We start from the raw sequence: 12,784 nt of genomic DNA, 5'->3' as shown, positions 1-12,784 counted from the left end.
AGGTAACAGGTGCAAAAAATAACATTCCTGTGGGAACCTTAAAGTATCACCCCCTCCTTGCATGCACGCTCATTTGCTAAATGCACCTTACACCTTAAGTGGAATATGCAAATGCTACCATTGCGCTCTTACTATGGTGCTCGTGCTTTATTTTTACATCAGGGAGATAAGGCTTGTTTGCCTTTTTCAGATCAAGTTGCACTCCTTTCCCACCAAACTAGATACATTTAAAAAACAAACAAAAAAACAGAAAAAAGTGTGGAAAGTGCCTGATATTATAATTCATAGACCTTCTCTATAACACTTAGAATGGTCCAGTATGGAGAATGGTGGTACGAGAATCATGGGCTTGCTAGCCTTACTGCAGGTGAAATTGTTGATCTGTGTGATATTTAGACCCTGATTCTGCAGAAAGCAGGAGTGTTTAATGGAATCTAAAAAAGCAGCTTGGCAGCAGGTGAGTGGAGTGGTGTTGTTTGGCCACAGGACTTTCCCCCATGGTGCTCCGCGCTTTGTGTGGATCAGATTGGCCTACCCCATCCACATGCTCCAGGCATGAGGCCTGGGGGGCAGATGGTACAGCAAAAGAGTGGGGTGGAGGAGAACTGGGTAGTAAACAGACAGTCTCAGCATTAGCCAGTGGAGCTGACATGTGCCCAGGCTAAGTGAGGGAAACATGAAGTTGTAATTAAGGCTTTGCATGGGGGGTGTGGAGGGGAGACACTAACTGTTGTACTTGTGGCATCGGATGCATCCGATGAAGTGAGCTGTAGCTCACAAAAGCTTATACTCAAATAAATTTGTTAGTCTCTAAGGTGCCACAAGTACTCCTCTTCCTTTTGCGAATACAGACTAACATGGCTGCTGCTCTGAAACCAGTCACTAACTGTAGTGTTTCCTTAGCAGTTGGAAGCATTGGGTGGTTCTTCTGGAGGTGGAGTCTGTCGCTGTCAAGGAAAATGTGCTGTGTGGGCATCAGGGTACAGTCAGAAGAGTCCTGTAGCTGGTTTCCTCGCGTTTTAGGGTGTGAGAAGGGGAGGATGTCCCATTTGCCAACTCCTCATCCCTTTTAGATTGTTTCTGGAATGGTAATTGCAGTGGTTTAGTCTGCAGCAGCTCTTGTTTTAATCAATAGCAGCCTTTGTGGGGAACAGGGGAGAGAGGCTGCTCTAGCTATGCTTCTGTAGCAAGAAACACAAATCAGCTTGTGTTCTGTGCAGGAAACCCTGGAGTGAACTGTTTTGATTTTGTTTTTTAAAGGGGGTGGCGGAAGGAGGGGGTTGGTAATGAGCCATGTGCTCTGATGTTCCAGTTGCTGGAATCCCACCATGATTCTGCTCTCAGAAGCTCTAATGAAACATCTGGTGCGATCTGTTTGACACCTTGGTACCAGAAGTGGTACATTCTGGGGGAGATGTCACTGTGCCAGCCAATAAGACACACTCTTAGGGCATGCCTATGCTGCATTCACCTGGTTGCAGCTCTGACAGGTGTAACCGGCTAGCTTTAATCTAGCTATCATGGCCAAAAATAGCAGTGAAGACTTGGTGGTGCAGACCCTGGCAGTATGTCCCAGCCTGGAACCTGGGTACATTCTTGTGTTGCTAGCACACTGGGTCGCTGCCACTGCATCTTCACTGCTATTTTTAGCCGTGCTAGCTAGATTAAAGCTACTGTGAGTATACCTACCTGGGCTACAGTCATGCTTCTGATTGCAGTTCGGACACACCTTAGAAGGGCTCTTACTCCTGGAAGAGGTGTCATAGAAAACTGCAGCATGGAGTGCAGCCAATAATTCCAGGAGCTGGAAACGCCTATGTCTGAAAATACTCCAGCAGGGCAAATTTACGTGTATGTGTGTTTCTGACTAAAAGTTTGGGTAAAATCAAGTCCTTTTGGCAGAGCTTCATAACATGTTTCATTGTCTTCCCAGTTTCTTTCCGATGTCTTGCAAAAACATACCCTGCCTGTGGTCTGTACGTGCTCTTCTGCTGATGTGCAAGCAGCTTTCAGCACGATTGTCTCCAGGATACAGAGATAGTAAGTTCACGTTTTATTTAGTGTTAAATTATTTAAATTTAAGTACAATAAGATGTCTGTTCCCCACCTCCAGACAAACTAATGACGTAAAATAACCATATGTTCACAGGGCAGACTAGAGAGCTACATACCACAAAACTGAAATGAGTTTTCCCTCTAGTAATTGATGTAGTCAAGAAATATACCCCACCATCTAAATCTCATCCATTCCCTAATGTCCTAGCAAGCTGATGGTCTTTGCAGCATGCCCTAAAGGTGAAAAGACACAGGCTATTTGGATCAAGAAGGGGAAGCAATTCCCAGAGCCTAGAAGACCTCGGGAATTATGCATTGCCAGAAATCTTATACTGAGGAGTTCTGTAGAAGTACCTCCACTGACCCCCAGCTGTGTTGTTCTAATGGGAAGGGGGACAGGTAGCTAGGACCCAGGCTGTCTGGGTTTTGTAAATCACAATTTACCCCTGAGCTTTATCTTCAAACCCCTGCAGTTGGTTCAGTGTCTGTCCAAACCCAGGTCTGTGTCCTGACTGACAGGGATCCAGGAGATCCAAAGCACTTACTTCATGGGAGCTGTCTGACCACACTTTCTTCTGTAACCTTGCTCAGAAACGGGAGATTGGCTCTTGAACAGGAATGAGCCAGTTTAAGGTCAAGGGATGGCTTCTTCCCCCATTTGGAGTGGTGGGGGTCCCTCCCAGGGAGGTAGGGGCAACAACACAGCCCCCATGTTCCCCCAGATGCCACAGCAGGAGTACTTATTTCCCAGAGAGGAGCTTGTAGCCAAAGCGGGGTGGCTCCTTTAGTACTCAGTAGCAGCCTGGGTATATCTCTGCTGGGGTAGTGCTGGGAGGACCCACCAGAGCAGTGGGCCTCGGAGTTAACATCTTCATCGAGATTAACAGGACAGTTCACGCCTTCCAGAGCTATTGTTTCGGGCTTCCTGCAGACTCAGGCACCACACTGGTCTTATTTTCAAACTTTAATCACGAGGGCTTGAAACTCATTGCTCTAAGGGAGTATAACCATGCCTTCCTAGGTCACAACTGAAAATACCAAATTCAGGACAAACTGCTGAGAAATAGGGCACCCCTCCTCTCCTCCCTCCCTCCCCCCCAAAAAAAACACTTGGTGGTTATTCTCCCATAAGGTATACCAAACCAGCAACAAAAGTAAACTTCTGTTTCACCACATTGGCTAATAAGTCAGAAAAGCAGTTTCCTTCGGTATTCCAGTCCCAGATTCAACACTCAGACACCAGACTTAAAGATGAATGTTTTTTTTAAAACCAGTTTCATCAGACAAAAGGTGATTCTAATCCCAAAGGACCAGCCCTATACCCAGGTCAATATACAACTTCAGATCTTACCCAATAATCACACTGTTGCCAGTTCTTTAGTATCTAAAGGTTTATTTATAAAAAGAAAGAAAGAAAGGTGAGAGTTAAAATTGGTTAAAGGAATCAAATACATACAACAATCACAAAGTTCTTGGTTCAGGCTTGTAGCAGTGAGGGAATAAACTGCTGGCTTAAGTCAAGTCTCTGGTTGCTTCCAAATCATTGGAACATCCTCAAATTCCTTGGTTAGAATGCTTCCGGTAGTATAAATTCATAGTCCAGAGGTTTGAGCAGGAAAGAGGCAAAATGGAGATGTTTCCAGGGCCTTATGTAGCTTCTACAATGTGGAGGGAAACCCATTGTTTCAAACAAAGCCCTCAGCACAGCTAGTGGAAAATCACAGTGAACAAAATGGTTTGGAATCGCAAGGGCAAGTCATATGTCCATGCATGGTTTCGCCTAGGGCTTGTCTACACTGGCACTTTACAGTGCTACAACTTTCTTGCTCAGGGGTGTGAAAAAACACACCCCTGAGTGCTGCAAGTTTCAGTGCTGTAAAGTGCCAGTGTAGACAGTGCACCAGCTCTGGGAGCCATGCCCCTCGTGGAGGTGTGTTGTTTTTTTGTTTGTTTGTTTGTTTTGTTTTTTTTAGAGCGCTGGGAGAGCTCTCTCCCAGCTCTCTGCCGCAACTACACAAGCCACGTTAAAGCACGGCCACGGCAGCACTTGAACGTTGCCAGTGAAGACGTGCCCTTCGTTACAGTAGTAGCCAGTACCTGTACTCCAGATGGAACATTCACAGGAAAGTCCATTCATTAAGTGTAGATAGGCATCTTCCGTGGTCCATTATGAGTTAAGTGTTCCTTGATGAGCCATTTAATTTGAATAGTTCCTTCAGGATGTTCAGGCTAAATACCTTGTGGGCGTTACCCCAGGAGCAAGCCTATTTGAAATACAGGTATAGAGTCAATGCTCATAACTTCAAATACAAAAATGATACATGCATAGAAATAGCATAATCATATTCAGCAAATCATAGCCTTTCCATGGACACCTTACTTGACATAATTTGGATAAGATTTGTTGAAATTATATAACAGTGGTAGCAACAACAATCTACACGGTCATGTTTAATCTCAGACCCCAGAAGCTGAGGCCATAGGCGCAGTCTTGTAGTACCTGTGTCTTAATCTGGTGCTGGGAGGGACCACAGACCAGTCACCACACAGACAGCTCAGATTAACAAAGCCATCCATAACTCTACATAAGTGTGTCTGGGATCCTGTGGATGCGATAGTGGAAGCAAAGAACCATTTCTTTGCCTCCTGCACAGCCACAGCATAACAAGTGAACTCTTTATGCCCCAGATGATTAGCTTCAGCCAGAGACTTTGGCTACCAGTACTCTAGCAGAGTGAGCGGAAGTTGTTACCCCTCAGCAACATGAGTGCAGGGATAAGACCGAATATTTGTGGATAATTCTCTGCATACAGTCAACTGTACATCATTCTCAGTGAAATTTGTTGCGTATAGTAAGTCTCTGGTTCTAAGCTTAATGCCCAGTGAGGAAATCTTTAGAAGTCTTGGAAAGGAAACTGATGGGAAGATTTTTTTAACATAATTTGTAAAAATGTGAGAGTAAAGGTATGTCTGAGCTGCAAGAAAACACCCGTGGCTGTCCCATATCAGCTGACTCTGGCAGTGGGGCTAATTGCAGTGTAGACATTTGGGCTTGGGCTGGAGAGTGGCATCCCAGAAGACCAGGCTCCAACCTGAGCCCAAATGTCTGCACTGCAATTCTGCAGCCCCTGAGCCCTGCAAGCCTGAGTCAGCTGACATGGGCCAGGCCCGGGTGTTTTGTTTCAGTGCAGACATCCCCAAAGTCACTAAAGGCAGCAGTGCACGCTGGGGGGGTGCCTTTTCGTCATTTTTCCCAACACGATTGGTAATAATTGAACCCTACACAGAAAACCCAAGTACAGGCTTTCATAGCTTGGAAAGAGTTGGGGGTGGGGGGGTGGAGAGAGAGCAGGGAGAACAGTTGAAAGTTTGTTTCTGAAGCAAATGGTACATTTCATTAATACGTTTTAAGATGTTGCTCAGTGTAAGATTGTCCTACATGCTAGAATAGCTCTTTCCTGTGTGGCAGCCATTAACTAGATTGTCTATATCAAGCAGTCTTTCTGACTTACTTTAAAGTACTTATTTAGAAGGCAAATGATAAATATGTTCCCTCTTTTTTTTTGTCTAGCTGTAACTGCAATTCTCAGCCTCCAACCCCCGTTAAAATTGCAGTGGCCGGAGCCCAGAATTACCTCAGTGCTGTGTTGAGGCTCTATGTAGAACAGCTGTCTCACAAAACCCCGGACTGGCTCAGCTACATGAGATTTTTGATCATCCCACTAGGTAAATAAGTCACTATTTTCTTCACAGAAAGATGAATGGCTTAAATCAAGTGCGCTCTCTCAGGAATTGCCTTCAGGAAATCCTGGTTAGGATGCATTCCTCTATCTCTATTTTAATCACAATTGTGATTAAATCACAATTGTTTAATCACAATTGTTAACAAAGCGAGATAAATACAACAGAAGGGCGGGGAGTCTGTGTGCTGTTTCTATTGTTACAAAGTATTGCTTTGAGAACAGACTCTGTCTTAGGATGTACTAACACAATTAGCACCTTGCAAGTTTCACACAGAGAGGGAGAGAAACAGTACCAAAAACCAAGAGACCTCTTAATTAGTAATACCCTGGAATTTAAACTATGGGGAATCAAACTCATTTGTGATTTTAATACAGAACTTCTTTAACATGATCCAACAATAAGTCATGTGCTCCAGCCAACTAATCATTTTTGTTGCCCTCTGCTGGATGCTTTCCAATTTTTCCACATCCTTCTTGTAGTGTAGGGCCCAAAACTGGACACAGTACTCCAGATGAGGCCTTACCAATGCCAAATGAAGGGGACTGATCACGTCCCTTGATCTGCTGGCAGTGCTCCTACTTATACAGCCCAAAATGCCATTCGCCTTCTTGGCAACAAGGGCACACTCCAGCTTCTCGTCCACCATAACCCCTAGGTCCTTTTCTGCAGAGCTGCTGCCTAGCCACTCAGTCCCTAGTCTGTAGCGGTACATGGGATTCTTCTGTCCTAAGTGCAGGACTCTGCACTTGTCCTTGTTGAACCTCATCAGATTTCTTTTGGCCCAATCCTCTAATTTGTCTAGGGCCCTCTGTATCCTATCCCTACCCTCCAGAGTGTCCTCCCAGTTTAGTGTCATCTGCAAACTTGCTGAGGGTGCAGTCCACGCCATCCTCCAGATCATTAATGAAGATATTGAACAAAACCGGCCCCAGGACCGACCCTTGGGGCACTCTGCTTGATACCGGCTGCCAACTAGACATGGAGGCATTGATCACTACCCATTGAGCCCGATGATCTAGCCAGCTTTCCATCCACCCTATAGTCCATTCATCCAGCCCATACTACTTCAACTTGCTGGCAAGACTGCTGTGGGAGACGGTGTCAAAAGCTTTACTAAAGTCAAGGAATAACACGTCCACTGCTTTCTCCTCATCCACAGAGCCAGTTATCTCGTCATAGAAGGCAATTAAATTAGTCAGGTGAATCCATGCTGGCTGTTCCTGATCACTTTCCTCTCCTCTAAGTGCTTCAGAATTGATTCCTTGAGGACCTGCTCCATGATTTTTCCAGGGACTGAGGTGAGGCTGACTGGCCTGTAGTTCCCAGGATCCTCCTCCTTCCCTTTTTTAAAGATGGGCACTACATTAGCCCTTTTCGAGTCATCCGGGACCTCCCCCGATTGCCATGAGTTTTCAAAGATACCTTCCTATCTCCCTCCTTTCTCTCTATGTTAATGACATCCCCACTGCTCACCCAGGCTCTTCTGCAAAATCCCATATGTAGCTGTGTGCAGGAAAAAATTAGCTCATTGTTGAGTTTCTCTTCATTATTTCAACTCCTAGGTCATTCTGGCTGACATGATCACAACACACATTTGAAGTCAGCCTAATTTTTCTAGTGTCTAAACTTTCAGACTATGAATGAAAAACTTCAAAAATGTTAGTGATGAGAAGATCAAGGTTCTTGTTATATTCACTGGGAAACAATTATACATGTTCTAGAACTGTCTAGAAGCCTGGAGAAGAGGAGTGGGGGGATAGATTGTAGAGAGGGGCTTGGCTAGTGGATTGAATCAAATGTCATTGAATGGATAAGCAAGGATGGAGTTATGAGCTGGGTTTGCAAAAATTTAGGCGTTTCTGGGAACCGGGCTGGCCACTTGATAACATAGCTCTGTATAACAGTGACTAGTTGAGTTTTTTCAATCTTAGTTTTGAATTCAATAAGTGGTTGTTTCCATTTCAACTGTAGTGAATGTGAAAGCTACCGATCTGTACTATAAACAGGTGGTCCGTGACAACCATACATCAATGTATCAATTTACCTGACTCAGCATTCTAAAGGAGGTGGTAGAAGTCAGGTGATTGAATATCCTGAAGTAATGAAAGCAAATAATACTTGTCAAGGGAAATCTAACCATAGTCAAGAGTTAAAGTATCAAGATAGAATGGTTAGTGTTCATCTCACTGGACAGAAAAATCTTTCGTCGGGATCAAATGTGCCATTGAATGAAACTTCTGTGTATAAATGCAGAAGCGCCTGATCCTGCTAGAAGAAGGATGGGCAAACTTTTTGGCCCAAGGGCCACGTCTGGGAATATAAATTATTTGGCGGGCCATGAATGCTCACAAAACTGGGGTTGGAGTGTGGGAGGGGGTGAGGGCTCTGGTTGGGGGTGCACGCTCCAGGGTGGGGCCAGAAATAATGAGTTCAGGGTGTGGGAGACGGCTCCAGGCTGGGGCGGTGGGGAGGGTGAGGGCTCGGGCTCTGGCTGTGGGCTCTGGGGTAGGGATGAGGAGTTTGGGGTGTAGGAGGGTGCTCTGGGCTGGAAGTGAGGGTTTGGAGGGCGGGAGGGGGATCAGGGCTGGGGGTTGGGGCTCAGGGGGAGGCTCAGGGTGCAGGCTCTGGGCAGTGCTCACCTCAGGTGGCTCCCGGAAGCAGCAGCATGTCCCTTCTACAGCTCTTACGCAGCGATGTGGCCAGGCGGCTCTCTACACTGCCCCATCCGCAGGTGCCAGAGGGGGCCATTGGAGGCGGGCCATGCTGCTGCTTTCGGGAGCTGCTCCCTGGCAGGTGCGCCGGAGGGAGGGCCATGCCATGGCTTCTGGGAGCTGCATGGAGTGGCCCCCTACCCTGAGCCCCAGCTGGAGCACCGGAGCAGGGCAAGCCCCAGATCCCGCTCCCCAGCGGGAGCTTGAGGGTCGGCCTAAGACGGCTGATGAGCCAGATGTGGGCTGTGGGCCGTAGTTTGCCCACCCCTGTGCTAGAGACATCATAAATGCCATTATCACTGAAGCAGGGCTGTGGTGATGATTTAAGTCAGTGGTTCTCAACCAGGAGTCCAAGCCCCTGGGAAGCCTTGAGCAGGTTTCAGGGGGTCCACCAAGGCCAGGGTTAGATTCACTGGAGCCCAGGGCAGAAAGCCAAAGTGCTGCCATATGGGTCTGAAGCTCAGGGCCCTGATCCCTACCACCCCGGGCTGAAGCCGAAGCCTGAGCAATGTAGCTTCACGGGGGGCCCTGTGGCATGAGACCCCAGGCAATTGCCCTGCTTGTTGCCTCCTAATACTGGCCCTGGCTTTTATATGCAGAAAACCAGTTATTGTGGCACAGGTGGGCCGTGGAGTTTTTATAGCATGTTGGGGGGGCCCTCAGAAAGAGAGAGGTTGAGAATCTCTGATTTAAGTAGAGCCGGGCAGGAAACAGTTTTCTGGTCCTATAAAAATTTTTTGAGAATTTGAAAAAAAATTCCTATCCTGAATTGGGCCCAAAAGTCTATTTCATATTTTCATGAACTGAAAAAAAAAATTATTGGATTGGTCAAAACAGCTGGTTTTGATTTCAATTTTTTTGAATTTGTTTTTTTACTATAAATTAACTTACATTTCTAAAGTGAAAAGTCTTGGAACATTTTAGGATTGAAAATGACAAAATGGGATGTTTTGAGAACTTTAAAATGAGATATGGGAAATCTGTTGAAACAGACCCTTTCGTGTGAACAGTTTGTTTTGATGAAGCAGTGTTTTCCAACAAAAGACATTTACTTGAAAAACACCCAACCAACTCTGTTTTAAGCACTGGTTCCCAACTTTCCATCAGCTCTTCAGCATCAACTTCATTCAGGAGCCAAAAAATGCCTAAGATCAAGCACTGTTTATCCCATAAAAACACTGAAAGGCAAAGGCTTAAAGTTACAACCTCTTTTATGACAGGTTTCAGAGTAACAGCCGTGTTAGTCTGTATTCGCAAAAAGAAAAGGAGTACTTGTGGCACCTTAGAGACTAACCAATTTATTTGAGCATAAGCTTTCGTGAGCTACAGCTCACTTCATCGGATGCATACTGTGGAAACTGCAGAAGACATTATATACACAGAGACCATGAAACAATACCTCCTCCCACCCCACTCTCCTGCTGGTAATAGCTTATCTAAAGTGATCACTCTCCTTACAATGTGTATGATAATCCAGTTGGGCCATTTCCAGCACAAATCCAGGTTTTCTCACCCTCCACACACAAACTCACTCTCCTGCTGGTAATAGCCCATCCAAAGTGACCACTCTCTTTACAATGTGTATGATAATCAAGGTGGGCCATTTCCAGCACAAATCCAGGTTTTCTCACCCCCCGCCCCTCCAAAAACCACACACACAAACTCACTCTCCTGCTGGTAATAGCTTATCCAAAGTGACCACTCTCCCTACAATGTGCATGATAATCAAGGTGGGCCATTTCCAGCACAAATCCAGGTTTTCTCACCCTCCCCCACCCCCATACACACACAAACTCTCTCTCCTGGTGGCAATAGCTCATCCAAACTGACTGGTTAGTCTCTAAGGTGCCACAAGTACTCCTTTTCTTTCTCCTTACAATGTGTATGATAATCAAGGTGGGCCATTTCCAGCATAAATCCAAGTTTAACCAGAACGTCTGCGGGGGGGTAGGAAAAAACTCTTTTATGCTGGTAACATTGCCTTTAATGTAGTGCAGAATGGACAACTGAAAAAAATAATTGAATCATTTTCTGGTGGATAGTTTCCTTCAGAGAGACTTATGCTCACAGGTTCACTGCTAGGTGCTGCATGTAAAAAAACGAAGGAAAAAAGAGATATTAAAAAAAATCACATTGATATTAACGCAAGATAGTCGAAGGTTAGAATTTGTCCTATTGTGGCTGTGAATGTCCACATAGGAAAAATACATTCCAGCATAATGCCATTGATTCTAGAGTTGAAAAGACCATATCCAAATGACTGGAGATACCCTCTAGGAATGCAGAGAAAAATATGACAAGAAGACCTTCACCATTTGTTCAGAACAACAAAGGAGAGAATTTCTCAGAAGTGTTCATTTTTATTACTGCTTTCCATAACATCCACCTTGTGCTATTTGCTTTACAAACTCAGAAGAATTCATCCTCTGCCCCAAATTCCTGGTGCATGGGTATTCAAAACACTACTTAAAACTCATTGAGAAAGAAGTAACATGTAGCACAGTCCTAAAACTTGTTGTGCGTGACATGTTGAGAAATTCTTTTGCAACCACCAGCAGCCTTCTTTTTTGTTGTCCAGAAAAGGTTTAATGCCCCAGCTTCCAAAGAAATGCAGGGGAACTAGAGAAGTTCTTGTCTGTTTGCATTCAACACCACAGATATGTTGAAATTTGCACTGGTATGAGGAGGATTTTGATTGGAAACATGGTATGCTTTTTACACAACAAGGTATAATACAGAGCATCATTACAAATGAGGTGAATTTGGGGGAATTTTGGCAGATATAGGCTCATGACACATGTCAATGTGGGTAGCTATTTAAAGAATTGGAAGCACACAAGGATAAAATCGAGAGATTTGGAGAAGCTATGGAACCTTTCCATTACTTAGCCAACACGACTAATCCAAAATACAGAAAATATTGGTTGAGCAAGGAACAGCAGAGGCTAGAATGTGACTGATAGAAGTTACAATCCTGAGTTCTGTCCTCCTCTATCATTTAAAATGGAGTATCCAGATTTCGATCACTAATCTGGTTTTGGAGGAAGCCGTGAAAAAGCCCATCTCAAAGTGGTGGAAGATTTCCGACACCTCAGGAGTCAGAATTGCTAACTCCAGAACGTAGTTTTTAAATGCCTTGACCTCCTCCTCAGCCAGCTCTGTTAGTCAACCCTTTCTCTAACCCTGCAAATCTGAATGTAGTAAAACTTCGTAAAGCTTTTCAGTAAAGTTGAAAAAACAAATACACTGATAAAAGTGTGTATTTAATGACTGATAAGAGCAGTAGGTGTAACTAGTTAGTTGTCTAGGGACACATTTAGCGAGTCTGCATGTGTGTGTTCCAGTAGAACTGCAAACTTTTCTTTGCTAACTCTGTTTACGTTTCACATGTCTCGTTAATAAAACCTTGATTTTTTTTTCCCATTGCTTCTTTTTTTTTCCCCTAAGGGGGAAAAAACCTGAGGTTTTTCTTGGTTGAATTAAATTGCACCCTCCCTGTTTCGGAACAGATGTGATATGAGTTAGAACAGAATTTAGAGGAGAGGGTATCTTCTCTGAATACAAACACAGACAGTATATCACAGCTCTTTTGAGGACAAGAGCCCTGGTGACCTGCAGAGCGGAAGGAAGGATCTGATGCACATGCGGCTATTAAAGTAATTTGCAAAATTCCCTTTGGCTAAAGCGGGAGTAGGAGTTGAGTCACAATGGAAGAGCTGAGTCACAGAGTCTCACTATTTTACAAGTATTTTTCTCCTCAGCAGTTTCTCAGTCCTTGTTTTCTTCGGTCTCTTATTTTTGCTTTCGTTTACACTTTAGAATGTTTAGATCTGCTCAAGGGAGTCAAACTGAAGCAGCATCTCTGATGCTGGAAAACAGTTGGACTCCTGTACTAAGAATGTTTGATCTGAGCAGCAGGGATTATACTACACAATTGGAACAGAAAGACTTGCATCACCACAGCTTGGTTACTGAGAGAACAACTCCATTTGGGGATCTGTCTGCATTGCGATTGGCTCTAGATATCTAATTTGCATCTCTGCTGTGTGGTTTTTTCTGTTCATCTGAAGAATGTGAGTTTCTGTACGATGGCTGTCTGATGGGCATCATTAGCTAGAATGCCAGGAAAACCATAACTGGGGAGAAACCCATGTGGCTGTGCTTCTGTGCTGACGTCAGTGTGAGCTGCAGATGCTCATCGCTCCTGAAAATCAGGCCACTTTTTATCTAGGATCTTAACTTTAAACACACGAGTCTGAAAACTTTGGCCTAAA

The 12,784-nt window shown here is 44.7% G+C and overlaps 1 protein-coding gene across 9 annotated transcripts in view; it reads left to right on the top strand.

Moving 5' to 3' along the window:
- PACS2 (phosphofurin acidic cluster sorting protein 2) overlaps window positions 1-12,784 on the top strand; it is a 174,671-nt gene that overhangs the window by 98,111 nt on the left and 63,776 nt on the right. For all 9 annotated transcript variants that reach the window (XM_075131449.1, XM_048861946.2, XM_075131446.1 and 6 more), the window contains 2 exons: window positions 1,934-2,040; window positions 5,627-5,781. In XM_075131449.1, coding sequence (XP_074987550.1) covers window positions 1,934-2,040; window positions 5,627-5,781 — 262 coding nt within the window. The remainder of the gene's footprint in view (window positions 1-1,933; window positions 2,041-5,626; window positions 5,782-12,784) is intronic.

This window comes from Caretta caretta, chromosome 8, assembly GCF_965140235.1.
Source record: "Caretta caretta isolate rCarCar2 chromosome 8, rCarCar1.hap1, whole genome shotgun sequence".
Lineage (NCBI taxonomy): Eukaryota > Metazoa > Chordata > Testudines > Cheloniidae > Caretta > Caretta caretta.
This window is presented reverse-complemented; position numbering and strand designations above follow the sequence as displayed.